This window comes from Mizuhopecten yessoensis, unplaced genomic scaffold (assembly GCF_002113885.1).
Source record: "Mizuhopecten yessoensis strain PY_sf001 unplaced genomic scaffold, ASM211388v2 scaffold4599, whole genome shotgun sequence".
In the NCBI taxonomy this organism is placed as follows: domain Eukaryota; kingdom Metazoa; phylum Mollusca; class Bivalvia; order Pectinida; family Pectinidae; genus Mizuhopecten; species Mizuhopecten yessoensis.
Genome location: NW_018405627.1, coordinates 670249 through 690986, shown reverse-complemented (window position 1 = coordinate 690986; position 20738 = coordinate 670249). Strand labels below are relative to the sequence as shown.

The window sequence follows — 20738 nt, the reverse complement described above, 5'->3', positions numbered from 1 at the left end:
GACAGCTACATTATATATCATTACAACATTTCATGCACAAGGATCCAATACTGACATTATAACGCTTAAGTTCGTGCGTACACAGGTCGAGATCGTTAACACACATATCTAGATCACTACATTCCTTCATGAATACGCAGATCTAGATCATTGCAACGCTTCATGAGTAAACAATTATAGATGAATGCCAAGCTTCGTGAACAGTGACACAAACATGTATCTATAGATCATTACTTCGTATCATGGTAACACAGACATTATGTAAATCACAAATATATCACATTACTTCATTGCTGCAGAGATCTTAATTATAACAATGTTCATGAGAAGACAGATCTAGTTAACCACAACGTTTCCTTAGAATTTTAATATTTAGTTCAATTATGAAAACATTTCATCCGTACTTAGATCTACATCATTAAAACGTTTCATCCGTACTTAGATCTGCATCATTAAAACGTTTCATCCGTACTTAGATCTACATCATTAAAAAGGTTTTATCCGTACTTAGATCTACATCATTAAAACGTTTCATGCGCTCACTGGCATCTTGGTTTTTTTCAAGCATCTCGTGCACATGCTGTGACGAAGGTTTAATTCTGTTTTGTTTAACGTCCTATTAACTGCTAAGGTCTATAAGGGCATATGTGACAGAGGTCATTTATATTCCATTTAAACAAATTGATCGGTAGAAAGCATTATAAATGGCTAATAATCAAAATGGGATTTCTGTTGGAAAGCTGAGATCTGGTTTGGCTAAAAAGAAATACTTTCAAAATGAGCTAATTGTCTGATAGACAAATATTTGAGACATTTTATGGCTTCTGAAATAAAATCCTACAAAATTACAAAATCGAATGGTCCATGAGCTACTGTTCCCGCCACCACTCAGTTCTTTTAAACAAATACTTTAACAGCGCTGCGCTTCGCATATCTGCCCATAGATTAAATATAGAAACAGGTAGATGGCAAAGACCTAACCCAATGCCTGCAGAAATGCGATATTGTAGTGTGTGTACTAAAATTGAAGATGAATATCATTTTGTTATGGAATGCCCGTTATACTCTGATATAAGATCAAAATGTTTGAAAAAAATATATTACTGTAGACCAAATATGGACAAATTTGTTGAACTTGTTTCTTCAGAAAACAATTTTATTATTAGAAATTTAGCTATGTTTATTTACAAAGCTAATGAAATTAGACATGGAATTTTGTTTAATGTGTTACTCAAATTAATTCCTTGCATCCTTCGCTTCGTATTATTTTTTTGTTAAAGTCTATTGCATCCTGTGTTCAGGCTCACTATTGGGAATGAATATGTTCCCTGTGAATGTGTGTTATTTTGCTGCTATAAAAAATTCATGTAAATGCCCTCAATATTTGAGAGCAAATATGTGTTTATTTTTGCATTCATGTCATTGTCATGTTTAAATGTGTGTAAAGCACAAAGGCATTGTTGCATATTGCAAATTAAATAAAGGCTTATACAAGTATATACGACCATGCAAAATTTATGAAATTACTGGGCGTGGAATTGAACTTAGTCCTAAGAAGAACAAAACTGAGATGACAAAAACACATATTTCATGTCTTGATACCAAAACGTCGGCAACATAATCGAAGTTTAAACCGATACAAAAAGAAATTCGCCGATACAAAAAATATCACGATTACAGTTAAATGATTGCATGTCACATGTATAAAATTGTGATTTAAACCAAGACCCTATCTGTGTGATGAAAACATACAGGCGCTAATTTACAAAGTAAACATGGACCGTATTTTTCGGTGAAAATTATGTATTGGATATTGACTTTTTATTGAATAACATTGAGAAACGCCCCCCAACTGAACATAGTCTTTTATTGAATATAAAGAAATTGTCTGGCCGAGTGTGAGTCTTCTATATGTGCTGTTAATAGTTCTAGACATTGTCATCTATTCTTCAGATGTGGTGCGGAATTGGGAGAGAGAGAATAGTTTAGGGCACAGGGACCTGATAATTTGTTACAGCTCATTTTGGACCTGAACTAAGATGTTCAGAGTAACTTTGCACGTTTTATGGGTTTGGATCAAAATATACATGTAACAAATGTTCAGGTCCCTGTGGTTATGGATGATAAAGCAAGAGTAGGATTATGTAACCGAAGTGTTTTGTAGTTTGTTTTGATTCGATACATTGTCAGTGAAAGTATAGAGTCACCTGCCCGACCATCTTGGTTTTCTCCGGGTACTCCGGTTTCCTCCCTTATTTAGACCCCCGCGTGCTAACATCCGGGCCAACAAGAGTGATTAATATAAGTTGAACTTACTTGTTGCATAATTGTAAAAAAAATAAGTTAATTATTTATATAATGAAGTACAGGCCGATTTTTACACTTCGCTGGATGTTTCAAATTTTCTTTAAAATAGATTTGTTTCTACCATACATCATAACAATACCTCCAGTACCCTTAAACAGCTTTACAAAAGTAGGCATTCAAATGATATATGTTTCCACAGTGAGTAACAGGTCTAATATGATGTTTAGCATTGCTTCTTCATACAACTAGCCTCGCTATTGGCTCGGAATTCCATCTTTGCGTATTGCAAAGTTATCTCCTCCTATGAGCAGGTATTGATTGTTACGTCATTTGTTTGTGAGAGTAACGTCATCAATTTTTGAGAAAACGACGTAATTTTCTCACACAAACCAATGACGTAACAATCAATATCTGCTCACAAGAGAAGATAACTCTGCAATACGCAAAGACGGAATACTGTGCTTCATATTTTTTATTGATGTTTTAAAAGTTAAAACAAATAAAGAGGATTTTAATCCACACCAGAATATTTCTATTATAGGTATAATAGATCCTTCTTTTGTCGATACATTTTTCACGATTGTTTTTCTATTTGCAATTAGTTGAAAGACCTAAGCAATAGATATTTATCAATTATGGACTTTTTGTGGTGAATATGTGGTTATATAGACATGAAAAGGATATACTGACCAAGACAAAGTGAGGGGCAATATAAATTTCCATCGCCATATGACTAGTTACTCACCGAAAGTCTTTAATTGTTATATTTGATATGTGATTATGTTGTTTTCAATATTAACAGGATAGAGCAAAATGAGATCGTCAAGATGAAAGTACTTCCTAGGGTCGAGAGCATTGTGACGTTTTAATTGAAGTGACGTCATAAAGATAAAAGTGTTCATTCTAAAACCGCTGTTAATTTAATTTTGTATTGCATGTCCCTTCGTGAACCCCATTGTTGATTTTGTATTATATATCCCTTCGTGAACCTCACTGTTGATTTTGTATTGTATATCCCTTTTGTGAACCCCACTGTTAAAATTTTGTATTGTATATCCCTTCGTGAACCCCAATGTTGATTTTGTATTGTATATCCCTTCGTGAACCCCACTGTTGATTTTGTATTGTATATCCCTTTGTGAACCCCATTGTTAATTTTGTAATGTATATCCCTTTGTGAACCCCACTGTTAATTTTGTATTGTATATCCCTTCGTGAACCCCACTGTTGATTGTGTATTGTATATCCCTTCGTGCACCCCACTGTTGATTTTGTATTGTATATCCCTTCGTGAACCCCACTGTTGATTTTGTATTTTATATCCCTTCGTGAACCCCACAGTTGGTATACCTTTTTGTAATGTGACAGTATTACGTCATAATATGACAGAGACGTATCCCCAAATCTCCGTCTGGTAGAAATCAGATTATTCTATAATATTAATTCGTTTTTGTATAAGGCCTATGAGGCTGATATAATCGTATTTTTACCAGAGTGAGCACTTTTCTGATAAATTCCGATAGAGACGAATGGTTATTGGAAAGTTAATATTTTGTAAAAAGTCGTTAATCAAAAAAAGCAAAGGCGACATTAACAAATAGTCGACAAATAGCAAGGCATACAGATGGTATACCGAACCAAACATGTCAACAATGATAACCACAGGAATGAAGCCAGAAAAAAATCAAACAATCATTAGAAATACTAAATAATAAAACATATTTAAAAAGGCTGGGTGCCATACTTGGCCGTTTTACGTCCCCTTACCGATAAGCTTCGTTTGTTTGTGTGTTTGTTTGTTTGTGTGTTTGTTTGTTTTTTGTTTGTGTGTTTGTTTCTATGTTTGTTTGTGTGTTTGTTTGTATGTTTGTTTGTGTGTTTGTTTGTTTGTTTGTTTTATTGTTTGTTTTTTTTTGTTTGCTTGTTTGTGTGTTTGTTTTTATGTTTGTTTGTGTGTTTGTTTGTTTGTTTGTTTGTATGTTTGTTTGTTTGTATGTATGTTTGTTTGTTTGTTTGTTTGTTTGTTTGTTTGTTTGTTTGTTTGTTTGTTTTTGTTTGTTTGTTTGAGTTTTACGGCCCATCGAAAACTACGGTCATTGAGGGCCAGAAGAAAAATTTAACATGAAGCGAACTATAAGCATTTAGTCTTGCATGAAGATGCCTTTAGGTCAGACCTACAAAAATAACTTCATTTAAATAAAATCTTGTTTGACCCCTTGCAAAATATTGGGTCAAAGGAGGGGCAGAAAAAAGTCTTATCTTTCGTTTGTAAGTTCAGATAAAATCAATATTCATTCAAAACAAAGTTTATTTAGGCAAATGTAAATATTCAGATATGTTTTCACAATATAACACGAATAAAATTAATCAAAACAAGAATAGAATCCTTTGTTAAAATGTGAATGAGAATAGGAAATGCACCTTGTTCTATCCCTGTTAACAATCATAAGGGATGTATATGCATACTAGGTCATAGAGTGTTCCTTTGTCCTGACATGGGTGCACGGGGTGTAGGTGACTGAATACGTTTCTATTGATCTGGTCATTTTGCGGTTGTCCTTTTCACTAGAGACTCTAGAAAACTGAAGTACACGAACTGCCATTTCTGAAAACCTTTTCCTCATTTTGGAAATGATCTAAGGTTTTATTATCAATGGTCGAACAGAATGCAAAAAGTTAAAAAAAAACTTGTGTTCATGGTACAAGGGAGGTTATAAACTTAAAGTTTCTCAAGTGCCCTACGCAATAGGGATAAAAAATACACAGAAGACTGGTAATAAAAAGGTGGGTAGTGGAATCTGCAAATGGTCGTATGAAGCGCTGGAAAGCCAGAATAACGTTTTATGCCAAACAGCCAAATTCCATTTGTCGGGGATTTTGTTCACATTGTTTGTGCGTTATGCAGTGTTTTTGGTCCTACGCGGGCAAACATCAATACAAATCTCTACAAAATACAGAGAAGACTGGTAACAAAAATAAGGTGGGTAGTGGAATCTACAGATGGTCGTATAATGCCAAACAGCCAAATTCCATTTGTCCGCATTTTTTACGTGTTCGTCCTGCGCTAGTCAGTGATTCTCGAAATGACAATATGATGTTGACCCAGAGTAAACAAGAGAATATCCTTCATCAGAAAATACTCGGTTAGGGCCTTGACAAGAAAAATGGAAAACGAAAAAATGGACGAATTAAGTGTTACATAAACAGATCTCCGAGATCTTATACTTAGCGCGACACTGTACCAGTTGGAACAAGCGAAGGCTTAAGCGGCAGAACATTTATCAGAGGAAGGTCAATATGATTCGATGGCGCACAAAGAGCGATCAGGACTGATAAAAGTACAAGTCAGGTCTCGACATACGTCATCTAAAGTGTACAAACTCTTACCCGACTTCTCTGTATGTGTTACTCCAATAATTAGGTGATATTGTCTATGCAAATCTGGAGCACCAGTGGTTGGATGCTGTGCTCACGTAACTTAGGCTTTTTGACTTGTTTTGTACGAGCGTCACCAAGAACAAGAGCAAACAGATGTCGAATAAATTCATTCATTGTGTTATGTAATCAAATAGGATTGTAGGTCAGAATATGAATAGTTCCTCCATGAAAAAAAACCAAAAGTGTACTGAAACATCACGAAAAAGAAATATGATGATGAAATGGCTCAGTGCTAGCTGACATGAAAATCTACGAAGAAATGGGGCCTAAAAATGTAAAATTAGAGATAACAGGAGTCTGAAGTATAGAGGTAGAGTATGACATGTCCCAAAAGCCGTAAACCAAAAGATCAAAACAGAACATTTTTAGAAAAATCCGGCCTGTCTTAAATGAATAATATCCTTCCCGGAAGTACGGAGCGGCTTATGACAAAACCGGAAATACCGCGCAAGGTCCATGTGCGGGATGGAATCGGGAGGATGAAACAGGAAAAGGACACAATAGGAAGGACAGAACTGTAGAAAGCAAATTCAAATTCAAACAACCCGTAGGGGAATCGTCCCAACATTTTACAGTGTAAAGATTGGAGAAAGACACAGTACGGTAATTGACGTCAATGCCGTTGGCCACAAAGCTGGGTCCTCAGGTACGGGGCCGAAGTGTCTACAGATCAACAGGCCCATAACAGTGATGAACGGCTCTAATTACCAGGAATGGCTTCACATATACGTATGTTCTGTCGTCGTGAAGGTCTACGTACCTGATCATCACCAATTAGCCAATAATCAGGTAAACCTATCAAGGTGTGAACATGTTTTGATTAGACACACAGTGTAGATTGTTTGCTCAGGTAAACGGTGGCTGCCCTAATGAACGACGGCACACAATGGCCGACATCAACAAAATGACAAATTGGTAGGATGGATATTGATAAAATGATTTTCAGTCAAAGACAAAACGTTCAAACGAGAAGTTTAGAAAAAGACGAGTCTTTTGGAATACTATCAAAGTAGATTCTATGCAAATTTTAATGGTAATAAATTCAACAAGGCATCGCGAAGGTGTGTGCAAAATGTCAAAACGCCATAACAGAGATGTGTTATTGGTAATTCGATCGAAAACTCCAGATGTAGCACACGGATTTTTGTGTTGAAGTTTAATATCAAACTAGTAACCGACAATTACAGTCCTTTCCGCTCTGAACAAATGTCAATAGATTGGTCAATCAGTATTGTATGAGAATAAATCGAACTGTTTCTAATTAGGCGAGTAACAAAACTAGAAGATGGGCGTGTAAGAGAAGATGTGGCGGACAATGACAGCTTTGACAAGCAATCTGAAAGACAGCGTTGTATCTTTAAAATCGTTTTTAATATCAAAACAAAACTGGAAAAAAAAAAAACGAAACATCATTGAAAAATAGACATTTGTTGAACACAGATGCTAGGAGTAATATAGATTACTCTAACAGTGTGCAGGTTTGGAATTTCATCAATGTTTTACATCCCGACAAAACCAAATTTGTACTTGTCTATGAAAAGGTTTTAAATTATTGTTTTCGAATTCTGTTAGTTGGGTGATTGAACAACAAAAATGATTAAACATATCGACAAAGCAAGAATAGATCATCGCATGAAACAAAACAAAAGTATGTCCAAAAATAACAGGTTAAAACAAACAGCCAAAAGATTTGAATAAAATGACAACATGAAGCTTATCACATAAAAAATCGCTCTTAAGATAACAACAAACTACTGGAACATAGAAAATTATTTCTCCCACACCTGACAGATTTATCTCCCGTTTTGCCGGTGCTAGATTTATCTGTCTCCGCCCTAGGGTTGAGACTGGGGGATTCCCCTATTTATAACAATGGTATGACGTCACGTCAACAATCCATCAACGTCACGTCAACCCTGAATTTAGCATGTAACGTTATCATTACATTGTGTATATGATACACATTGGGGAAAACAGGGTACATGTCAGAGAAAAAGAATCATTCACCTCCTTATGGGTAAGATAGGGGAATCTCAACCCTCGGGGAAAGATTCTTAAGTTGCCAAACACTCGGCAAAGCCTCGTTTTTGGCAACATAAGAATCTTCCCCCTCGGGTTGAGATTCCCCTATCTCACCCCAAAGGGGGTGAATGATTCTATTATTCTCTTACCCTGGACAGGTGTATCCGCACTTTTACCGGTGTGAGATTTCCTTGTCTCACCCTAGGATTGCAACGGGGGGATTCCCCTATTCATAACAATGGCATGACGTCATTTCAACAATACAATGACGTCACGTCAACAATCCATCAACGTCACGTCACCCCGGAATTTAGCATGTAACGTTATCATTACATTGTGTATATGATACACAATGGGAGAACAGGGTAAGAGAAAAAGAATCATTCACCCCTTTGTGGGTGAGATAGGGGAATCTCAACCCTCGGGGAAAGATTCTTAAGTTGCCAAACACTCAGCAAAACCTCGTGTTTAGCAACTTAAGAATCCTCCCCCTCGGGTTGAGATTCTCCTATCTCACCCCCAAGGGGGTGAAAGATTCTATTATTGTCACACCTCAGAAAGAGATATCCCACGTCATACCCCATGCTAGATTTTCCTATCTCGTCCGATCTGTCTTGTACCTTTTCGCGACATTTCGCGGAATTTTAACACTGCGATGAATTCATCCGCGCGTTAGTTAACTGCTTGAAATTGACAATCTACATTATAAATGTTCTATTTTGTCGTTATATGTATAGTTTTGAAGTTGTTGGATATTTGATGTTGTAGATAATATATAATCTACACTGTGAAATACGTTGTCATCTATGTAAGGATGGACTACATTTTTATGCGGAAGCATTCAAATGTAGCTAAGTAGTGAAGAGGTCATTATCATTTGAGGCCCCAGACGGGATACTTGTAGTTTTTAGCAAAATTGAATAGGTGGTTTTTTTTACATGGTATTCGGTTTGGATATTGTAATATCGATGTGCATGGCTTCGATTATGACTTCTTTGAGGAATGAACAGAAACATCACATTAGTTTGGCTGCTTTTGTAACAAAGTATGCCAAATAACTATCAAAATTTCACTATTTGAAAAAAGTCCCGTCATATCAATTCAGATCACTACGCGTTGTTGATACTTTGAGCACCGAATCTAAAATAATAATAATAATAACATACATCATTTGACATAGCGCCCTATCTAGCTAAAATAAGCCACTCTAAAGCCCTTTACAGTACATAGATAAGCATACACATTAATCAATACAATTCTGAGGAATTCGCAGGAGCTGCATTAACAGGCACTAACTACTAGTCCTATGCCACCTGGCTTATATCTCCCTATGTGTGTATGCATGCGTGTGTACTTGAGATGTATTGTGTTCTGTTTGTAGTTGGACCGTGCTTACAACGGTACCATTTATAGTGCCACCTCACTTGAATGATACAGCACAGATACCGCAACATCCACCCAGACCATTGTATACTCCAACTGGGTTGTTGGAAAAAATGCAGAGCTGTTATGTCACCTCCCATCCTTGCGATGATTTATCAACACCATCTATGTAAGTTATACCTAATCACTGTCACATATAGACTCTGATTCTTTTATACTTTCTGCCAAACGCTTGGTCTAACTTTGAACTTTACAGACGCTGACACGTTTTTAATTTGACTTAAGTTTCCCTTTATCAAATAGTTAGAACTGCCGGCCTGCATTGTCTACTGGCTCCAGAGATTAAACTCCCATGATTGGTAACAGATGATTATTCTGGGCAGTAGACTGGGCTGATGTCTCGGAAGAATTTTCGCGAGGCCAAAAGTAGTTTGTAATCAGTGTTTTGATTGATTCACATGTGAAATGAATTACAGAATGAATAATCTTTTTAATATTTCACTGGTTCAAGTTCAAGTTCTTTATTACTTTAAGTCGGTTGACTTATCAGTTATAACATATATACAAAACAGTACAGAGACAACATACAATAAGGTACACACACACACACACACACACACACACACACACACACACACAGTAGAGAGAGAACACTAACCAGCAATCAGCTCAGATCTCCTTTTGTTTGCTTCTATTAAAACTTTGCCCAGATTTCTAATGTCGGATACATTCTCACAAGTAAGCAGTTGTATTAATTTATACATGCTTGTATGTCTTACATAATATTTCTTAATTAGTTTTAACCTTATATCAATATAGCAAGGACATTTTAAAATAAAATGGAACTCATCCTCGACATCATTCCGGTCACATACTGAACACAATCTGTTTTGTCTTTCAGTTCTATTATATCTGCCACACTCAATATTTAACTTATGTGCAGACATTCGAATTTTACATAATGATTGATTGATTCACATGTGAAATGAATTACAGAATGAATAATCTTTTTAATATTTCACTGGTAATAATGTAATAAAATGTAGTATTCCTTTACATTTTCTCAAGTCCATAGACGATTGTTTTTGTGTTAATCAGAACAGATACGGCCATGTTCATCACTGAAAACTGTGCTGATTTAGATCACATTATTATATAAACTTTATTTGTTTTTACAAAAATTATAAAACAAGTTTATCAGCTTATATTAATCACTCTTGTTGGCCCGGATAGAAGCACGTGATAGGTCTTAATGCGGGAGGAAACCAGAGTACCCGGAGAAAACCCAAGGACAAAGGACATGGTCGGGAAGGTGACCCCATATTACATTTTCACTTCAGATCTAGATCTCATTATTATGTAACATTCTAATCCAGGTATCGTTAAGTAAACGTGTAAGTTTCAATGAATCATCGTGGTCATCCGGGTATAATATGTCATATATTATTTCATTCTTGAATCGCTATACATGATATAACTCGAACCGTGATACCACGTACAAAGCAACTATGATAAACAATTTTCTAGATTGTTCATACTCCCCAGCAGCTAAGGTCATTTGATGAAGGTGACCAATGATAATGAATCCTCTCAAGGGCAACTATCAAGTGACAAGTACATAATGAAGGCCCCATTTCAGGACATTGTTGCCAAGCTGGACATTCTTACAGCGTAAGGGAAGTAACTCTTGATACACAACTGGTTTTTCAAAGAGCATCCTTGAATACTTCCTATCCAGGACTATTTCTGGCGAGTAAATTAAATTGAATGCCTTGCTATTGTTTAGCCTATGACTTTTGATGACATATACTGTCAATTCACTAATTTTCGTTAAGTGATCAATTTCGTTGATGTCGCGGGTAGTCTTCATCCGCTAATTCATAGTTTCACGCAGTTATTACAACTTTGATAGAAAGCTATTTTCCGTTTGAGTGAGTACTCGTAATCCACGAATTCATGTACCCATGAAATAGAGTTTTGTCGGGAAACCACGAAATTTCGGCCCCACGAACACAACTAATTTCACTGTATACCAGGTTTTTTTTTCAAATATAAAAACGTACGAATGAAAGTTTATATATATATATGTCTGAATATTGATTGAAGTTACTATGACCATCGGTAGCAAATGTAATGATTTTTGGTTTAATTTCCTATTTCTGTAAAATGTGTAAATATGCTTATAATTAATGGGCTTCATGCACCTCCCAATTCGTTTACATGATATAGTTAATACCTATATGGATATCCTTCTTTTTGGCCCCTAATCATATGACGTCACCGATGAGTCCTAGAAAGACGAAAAAAACAACGGTATGGTGAAATTTAATTCATTTTATCATACTTCATGCACTGTATGTAAATTACTTAAATTCTACATGTGCAAGTGTATGTGGTTGGCTTCTTTTCATCTTTAAATCCCAATTAGCACGCCCGTGTATTGATACAGATAAAGTCGCATACATGTAAACAAAAAACATTGCATAAGTTGGACAACTTGTGCCCGATCCCTTTGTATATTAGATGCAAATAAAAATATGTTTAAATCAAAAAACATTAACTCTTTAGAGCTATAATTACGACAAAATACACCATAGGCATTGGCAATACTTAACATTTTGTCATGTTCCTAGACGATCGTGTTCGTGTATCACAGAGTACTCAAAATTGTGCTGATTTATGTCACATAGATTCCTGCAGGTGGGGGGTCGGGAAAACAATACACCTGCTGTTCCTACCCACTGCATGTATCGTAGGAGGCGACTAATGTGGAAACCCCTTGCATAATTTGGGGATTTGCTTTGTTGTCCTCTGTTTTGGGACACAAAAGCGACCAAAATAAATATGCTGTGCCCATTACAATATTTCGGATCTTTATCTTTCTTTCTACTTCTAACTACCTTTTATTTCCTAGCGCCTTGCTTGACAACACCTCATTTTGGCTTGAATGTTGAGCGATCGCCCAGGTGAGGAAGGCAATATGTTCTATCCCTAGGCCGGGACTTATCAAAGTCTTTAAAAATGGTAATTGTTATTCCCTGCTTAACGTTCAGCATTTTGGGAAATGGCAGAATCTTTGTTGTGTGTCCCAAAATCCCGTACTGTGACCTACGGAAACAGATGCTTTGGGAGGGTTTCGGCTACGTTGTGGAATAGCTTACCATCTGCAATTAGAAAGTCCAATACCCTTGCCAAGTTCAAGAGGGACATCAAAACTCTCCTCTTCACGTCTGCATTTTAGAATCTTATGTAAATACCACCCTTTTATTTGTTCAATTATGTGCACATTGCTTGCTTAAATGTATAAAAGTGATTGTAAGCCTTTGTTTTTTGTTTTCACAATTATAACCATTACTATTATCGATATTTTGTAAAGCTCTTTAGAGTAATTTTACAAATTATATAGGGCGCTATATAAATGTTGTATATTATTATTATTACTATTAACAACTGGTTCACCCGTTGTCAGTATAATGTGACCGGGCGGAATGCTTCGCTGGATGCCTTAGACATTAGGAATTTCAGTGGGATAGCACTATGAAGTCGGCATCAGATCCGCGCTATCACAAGGAGGCAATCACACCAACATACCCTACCTCCTGCATACACACACGCAAACATGCATACACTACACACATGGAGGCATGTCCTTAAACGACCTAAGCTGTTAAAGGACGTGAAACAACATTAAACAAAACAAAACTATGTTACATTATACATTTGTTGACTGGGTTTGAGGACAACATGTGTTATGTTAAACCAGAGGACCAAACTATAACACGAGGCCGAAGACAACAGTTTGGTCCGAGGGTTCAACATAACACATGCTGACCGAAAACTCAGTCTACAAAAGTTTTGTTATAACTTTTTCAAAATTTTTGACGTTTCCAATATGGATTGATCTTGAAAGAAAAACCGTGCTTATGCGTTGTGTTTCGCTTCAATATACTCTGGTATTAATTTCTCTGCAACTCTGATCACATTCTTGGTGTTTGCACTTATTAAGAATGTCATCAATTTCTGTAGCAGTGTAATCCGCAAATCTGTCCATGATTGTACATAAGGCAGCCGACATAATTATATAAACATTGCAGACGGCCGGAAGCAGACGTGAGCAATACTTCCTATAGGGATGCCACTATTGGTAATTGCTAACGGCGGAAGTTGCCGAGTAATGGCCGGGAAGTACCGAATAGTAATGAGCTGTGACGTAAGCAGTCAACATTTCACTCAAAGCTTTTTTCACTATAGAAGAGTATAGAGAATAAAAGGTAAAGGTTTAACAAAATTATGTAACCGTGATGATCTAGGTATCAATAACTAATCTCTTGTAAGTAAGTATCATTGTGTAATGGGTTTATCACGGTAAAATACGTAATACTGTTTCAGTGATATATCTGCAGTCATTATATATTACGTATAATTATGAAAGAGGATTCCCTGTGTAGAATTTCATAATTCCAACAGCTGAGGTCATTTAACGAATGTAACCAGTGATGATGGACCTATTCACAGTCATCTATTACGTGGCCAGTACACAATAAAAAAAACCTCAGGGAGCCGAGAATGTGTTACAGTTAGGATGAACGTATGTATAATGTCATTGTTACAGGGGGTTTATGTAAACCCCTTAAATGTAGAACATTACTCTGCACATCAGGGAAGGTCTAAACATACCAACAGTTACACAATAAGGCCTCTGTGTACATAGCTAATCTAGCGTTAAATCGTTTCTACTCTAAGAGATATATAACTATTGACGCCCAACTCGTTAGGGAAAAGTTCCGTTCAATGAACTTCATTTCTCATGTGTGCTCGGTAGTATTAACTGATTTAGCAGGTAATAATCTGAAGACGAAATATCAGTTACTGTCAATTAAAGTCAAAATAAGAATAGACTTTAGTGTAGTAGAAAGCTGGCTTAATGGTAAATGAAAACCATCCAACAGTTTTGTTTTGTCATAATGCCTCATTGTGGGTTGAAATCTACCAAAATGAAGTTAATCCCTCACCCAATCGGGAACCGTCGGCACTTTCCGTGAACGAGAGAGAATTTATTTTATCGTTTACGAAAAGTACCGACGGTTCCCGATTGTCCCCCACCCTTAGGTCAATTGTTACGTTAATATCTACTCGACATGTTGTGTGTGGGCGAGTGTATGTGTCACTTAATTGAAAAATAAATGCTTCTAATTTGAAGCAAAAATACTAATGGAGATATCTTTCTAATTTCAAATTAAATTACAGGTGCACGTTTCCGTTTGAATTGATTCATATCGCATTATTCATTTCATATAGCATTTTGTAATTTAGAAATTCACATTTTATACAATGAAAACAATTTCAGGATTCCACGGAATCCACCTTATCCTATGCCACCAGACTAAGTAACTCCACGTGTGTGCATAGCATTGTAATAGGAACGGGAAAATTCACGACCAGACAAGAGTTCGAACCCGGGACCCTCCGAACTCTAGAAGGTCGTACTATCAATTGAGCTATCTGGTCGCCAAAGATCGACCCAGTCCAGTTCCGCAACATTATTATGCTATCATACATTTAATATGGCGCCCTATCTAGCTAGAATAAACCATTCAAATGCGTTTTATAATATATTTATGTATATTTTAACCATCAATACGACTTAAGGAATACACAGCTGTCTCATCAATCTCTAACTACTGGTCCTATGCCTCCAGACTAGCTACCTCCACAAGTGTACGTACTAAAATTGCAACGATACATTAACATGACGATACGATACGTATCAGGAATTTGTAATCACGATACGATACGTATCACAATATATATATAGTAACAATAGAAGCAAAGAGAAAAGATCAATCTTTATTAATCATGGTAGTTAGTATAAAGACAGAAATCCGGTTACGACGAAGACTATAAAATGTTTTTATGATTTATACACGATGCAAGGATAATCGGATAAATTTGATAAAAAACGATTTGCTCTGTAACGAAGCTGATGTACGCGTTACCACTATCGACATGTTACGTTGAGCTAAAGTCGATGTGTCCGACCGTTTCATTTCAATTCGTTGTCACCATTAAGGTTAACGAGATATTTGTATTCATTTCAATTCGTTTTCACCATTAAAGTTAACGAGATATTTGTATTCATTTCAATTCGTTGTCACCATTAAAGTTAACGAGATATTTGTATTTATTTCAATTCGTTTTCACCATTTAAGTTAACGAGATATTTGTATTCATTTCAGTTCGTTGTCACCATTAAACTTAACGAGATATTTGTATTCATTTCAATTCGTTTTCACCATTAAAGTTAACGAGATATTTGTATTCATTTCAGTTCGTTTTCACCATTAAAGTTAACGAGATATTTGTATTCATTTCAATTCGTTGTCACCATTAAAGTTAACGAGATATTTGTGTTCATTTCAATTCGTTGTTACCATTAAAGTTAACGATATATTTGTATTCATTTCAATTCGTTGTCACCATTAAAGTTAACGAGATATTTGTATTCATTTCAATCTGTGTGGAGCATTGGTTGCGTATTAATGTTCAGAAATTCGATCCCAGGGACTAATTGGTCGCTTTTCAGAAAGGTTCCGAATGTATACAACATTCATAAATTATTTAACACTTATTTCTCTGCATTGATATTGGCCATAGAATCATATTCATTAAAATCGGTCACTTCCGCATTCGTCGTGCGCTTGTCAAGACACGAATCGTAAATGTTACTGTTCCCAGTGCTTTGAGCTTTAATGTTAGCCATAGTATCATATTCCAAGCAATCAGCCGTTCCGTTATTCCCGAGAGAGTCCGAACGGCGGAAGCCATCGTATGTATCGTCACGTACGTTTATGTCACGTGTGTGATCGTAGATATCATCGGTTTGATCGTCCGTTTTCTTCTCGTTGAGTTCGTTATAGATGTCGTCTGGTGGTGTTTCTGCGCCAGTCGTATTAACTTGTTTACTCTCTGTTGTGTCATTGTTGGATGAAACTGAAAGGGTTTCAGTTTTTGTTTTAGAAACATGATTTGGTTCCGTTTCAATGAAGCTCGTCTCGTATGACAATGCATTTCCCGATTTAAACCCTTGATTGGTTTCCGGTTTTGCCAGTCTTGAACCGTAGCTCATGTGTTTTATCAGTTTAGATGATTTCATTTCCCTAGTAGAGACTCGTTTCTTGTGGTATAATATCACGGAAACGACAACGATGAGAACAATGCCCACAGCAACGAAAGCCAGAGGCCACAAGACTGGTTCTGTTTCACCGAGACGAACTATAGGAGCGCCTGTGACGTCACGCGTAGGCGTTGTAACATCCGTTTTGACCAAAGTGGTGACATCACTCAGAGGCGTTGGAGTTTTTGTGTTTACGGTGCTACAAAGGGCTGGTAGAGACAAATTGCACGCCTGTACAAATAACGTGAAGATTCCTGAGTTATTTCGAACGGCAACGCAACGCCCGTGTTCCACTTCCCCCGGTGACTCAAACGAGAACGATGTTCTGCGGAAAACGTTTGTCCAGTAAGAATCAAAAGTTGTACTGGACGACTCAACATAACGAGTCAGAGAGGTTTCGTTACCAAAGAAAGACCTTAGTTCGGTACATTTCCGAGCTGCCTCCCACCATCCGCTCTCTGTTTCGCTAGGAATGATTTTTTGTTTGTTTTTTCCCACTTCATCACACACATAGTCCTTTTTGAGGGCGCAATCCACCATGTTTGTTTGCCGACTTGCTGTGTTGTATGTAGCACAGTCCCCGAGTCCAGTGCGGCTGACCGAGACGTTTACAGGTCTGTAAGTACAAAGTAAAATGATGGAGATGCTCGTAAAGAGCGTCGGCCCTGAACCGCACAGTGCCTCATAGCCCGACTGACACATAGTTCCTTCTAAAATCGAAGGGTGATAGAGGTCAAGGTCATCTTCGAGACAAAAGCACGTGTCGTTTGAGAGTCCAAACCTAGAGGAGTTACAAAAACGGTAGCACGACCCCAAAACATCAGTCTGATTATCAAATACAAAATGGCCTGTTGATCCAGCGAGAATATTTTCCGCTGTATATACTCGACAACTTTCAAATAAAAGTGTATCCGATGAGAAGGCGAACATTCCCACCCATGCCTCTGTGACGTTGTCAAGTGCGTGATTGAAATTCACACTGTTCGAGTCTACGTCACCAGTGACGTCACTCTGGATGTGACACTTACCGGAGAGAAACGCTTCATCCCATGACAACGGTGGCGTTACCTCGGTGAAATGTACAACGACACCGTAACACGTGTTAAAGAGTAGAAAGAATATTGCTACTACCAACATAATCCCGTTCGGAAAAATAGCTGTTTTCGTCATTAATATGAGCAAATTATGAGAATTCATCGATCAAACAAAATGTTCCTTGCATGAAATATAGTGTGAGTGAATGTTAATATCGACCAAGTATACGATGATAAAAACCTCGTGTAGGAGTGCCGTAAGGTCTTTGTGTCTTCAAGACAGTCAAGACTCCTTGGGTACCATGAAATTGTGCACGTGTATGACTGTTTCCGGTGCATATGTACTTACATTTAGTCACAACACATCGTAATTGAATGAAAATCTCCACACCAGTTTACTTCCGGGCGTCTGAGACAGGTTAACATTTTCCATATAACGACAAATATTTAAAGAACTTCCAAACGTCTATAGTGGGGGTTGGTTCCTTGTCAATCACATATTAAATTTCTACGAGCTTCCATACGTCTTTTAGTGGTGGGGGTGATTACGCCAAACACCAAAATTGTTAAACGGTTACAGCTGTTCACGAACTGGACCACCGTTCGTACACACAGCCATCTCACTATTTCAGATATCCTATGATTGTTTCTAACGTCATAGACAATCTGTAGCTTGTCCGGGACAGGCGGAAGTGACAGATTATGTGGCCATCCTGTGTCCAGTGTCAAGTTTCCGATGAGTGACCATCAAACCTACAATATAAATGTGTACTTACTTACTTTGTAACATACATAGATGTATTTCAATAACGCCTTAAAGGTACTGTAATTAAAGGCATCGAAATAAATTCTTAAGTCCGCAGGCACCTACATAACCAATCAAAGGTAAAATTTCAGAATTTGTCAAAACCGTTGAAATGAAATAAAATCTTACCTATCACAAGCTTTGTTCAATATTGTATAAACAGAAAAAGAAATTCCTTAAACAAATCCGATTTTTTTATTGTGATGTTACATTTCACGCGCACTTTTCATACAGCGTACCATATGTTGTGAGATGTTACATTTCTATACGTTACATTGCATTTCAAACAAATGCTTTACATATCTTTCTACTATTTGACGATAACGTGCAACAATCTAAACCTACGATCTTTGACAAAAGTGTTGACATCGATTGACACACACACCCACCCACACCCTCTCCACATCCCAGCCCAAGCTCCTCCGGACTTAAGCAAGACTACTCCTCAAATCTAAAACATCTGTACATCTGTATTTTATACAGGGAACCTGTGCAATATATGACATTTGAACCTGTCCAAACTGACACCTGTCTATGAAGGATTCCTGTTATAGTACTATTACAAAAACAACATTTTTTCATTATATTCAAATACCAGCCAATGTAAGTTACATAAATATACTTTAATTATTTTACAATAATTATGAAGCAAGTTATTTCAACTTATATTAATCACTCTTGTTGGCCCAGCTCTCATTGTGGGAGGAAACCCGCAGAAAACCAAAATGTTCGGGCAGGTAACCCAAAATCTGTTCACGTCCGATCGGGGAATCGAACCCCGGCCGCCACGGTGAAATGCGTTATCCACTGCGCTACCCGACCACCCGACCACCCCAAAGTCTCACCATGGCTCATTATTTCGTTATAACTTGCTTCCCTTTTGTACCCGTTATGATAATACGTATGGTGTTTTTTTAACTGATCATGTCTACTTAATTAATATTGACATCACAATACCAGTGTTACGTGACATCATTATGTCTCCTGAATGTGAAAAAGGAGGCAAGGCTAAAACAATTTCACGAAGAAAACACATTTTACTGGAGAATACCACAAACATTCAATTTCGTTATGATTACAATAACACATACGGACTGTTAAACTGACCCTTTGATATAAAGCCTAAAGACTTACAAAGTAGAAACGTCACTGTAAGATTAGAAATGAAATGAATCACAAATTAGACTGTACAGCAAACGTGATAGTTTATGATGAAGTATCAATTATGGTGCCCTCTATGTATTAACGTATAACAATACACAGCACTACCAGAATCAGGGATGTGTACTACACATCCCTGCCAGAATGTACTGTAGTAAAAACACAATAGGTAGATACTTACATTTCTATATAGGTCTCTGCAATAAGATATCAGGGTCCTAGAGGTCCTTTAGATCTTAGATCTGATGTTGAAATTTCAATCACAGAGTCTGCTTCGCCGTTTGAATTCAACGATATACCAGTGAGCAAGACATAAAAATCTATTTTTTCTTCCAAGTCATAACAGTTACGAACCTGGTCGTACAAGTACACACCGGAGCTAATATAGATTTCCCAGTCGTTTCTGAAAATTAAATACTCCTAAAACTATCACTCTTACTAAGTCAGCTCAACCAACATTTAAGTCATATTTTCAAATCCGATTTTCCTCATCTGTCTTCAAAATTCGTCCACATCTTTTTTGATTTTTTTTATCCGAAATTGTTGATGTTGAAGAGTAAAAGAAGATTTTTTGCTTGGAAAGTGTATATTTATACCTACATAGTCGATAAAATGTATCACTACCTGTCTTTATAAGTTGACAATTCTTTTGTCAAGTGGACCGAAACGCCGGACACCGATTGGTTGGTCACGGGTCAACGAGATACGCGGAGGTCGGAAATGGCCCTGGGCAGAGTTTACAAGGCCAATTGGACATATGACAATAGCTATGTGTCTGGGAAGGGCTGAGTCGGTCTATATGTTTATCTATATACATTATCTTTTGCTCTGGTCAACGTTGTCGTCTGGGGTCCTTACAATGCTACTTTATCATATAATAATCTCTAGTACGCATGCGTGAAAGATTTAGTGACAATGATAACGTAAATTCCATATCCGTGGCTCGAGGTACCGGAAATGAGTATCACGTGCGACACCGGAAAGTATCACCTTATTTAATATAATACAATATTACTGTATTTGGTATAAAAATAAATAATTACCGTATTTGGTATACAAATTATTACCGTATTTGGTATAAAATAATTACCGTATTCCGTGTTGAAAAATACTACTTGTCACGTTATTTTTCAAGTTAGTAATAAATCTATTTTAATATTATTAATCTAATTATACTATACGCTACACCTATACCGCAACACGGACTAGTCTTCTTGTATATTACAGACTTGCACGGTTGATACACAATAAAGCGAAATGTATTCCATTCTCAAATTGTATTGATATGTTACAAACTATATACAATATCAAGATATATTGCTAGCTCATATATACAGGTACAATGAAATGATGTGTTAAAAAAGTATATACCAAGCGGGCTTCTGAGGGTATGGATAAAGCTGACTTGCGTTCA

The 20738-nt window shown here is 36.8% G+C and overlaps 1 protein-coding gene across 1 annotated transcript; it reads right to left on the bottom strand.

Annotated features, from left to right (window-relative positions):
• Positions 1 to 14870: 14870 nt before the first annotated feature.
• On the bottom strand, positions 14871 to 19647 carry LOC110449399. Its single transcript, XM_021496252.1, has 2 exons — positions 19506 to 19647; positions 14871 to 18111 (listed from the first exon to the last, which is right to left on the bottom strand). Exon 2 carries the CDS (start codon positions 17519 to 17521, stop codon positions 15776 to 15778), a length of 1746 nt encoding a protein of 581 aa, XP_021351927.1. The 5' UTR covers positions 17522 to 18111; positions 19506 to 19647; the 3' UTR covers positions 14871 to 15775.
• Positions 19648 to 20738: the final 1091 nt, after the last annotated feature.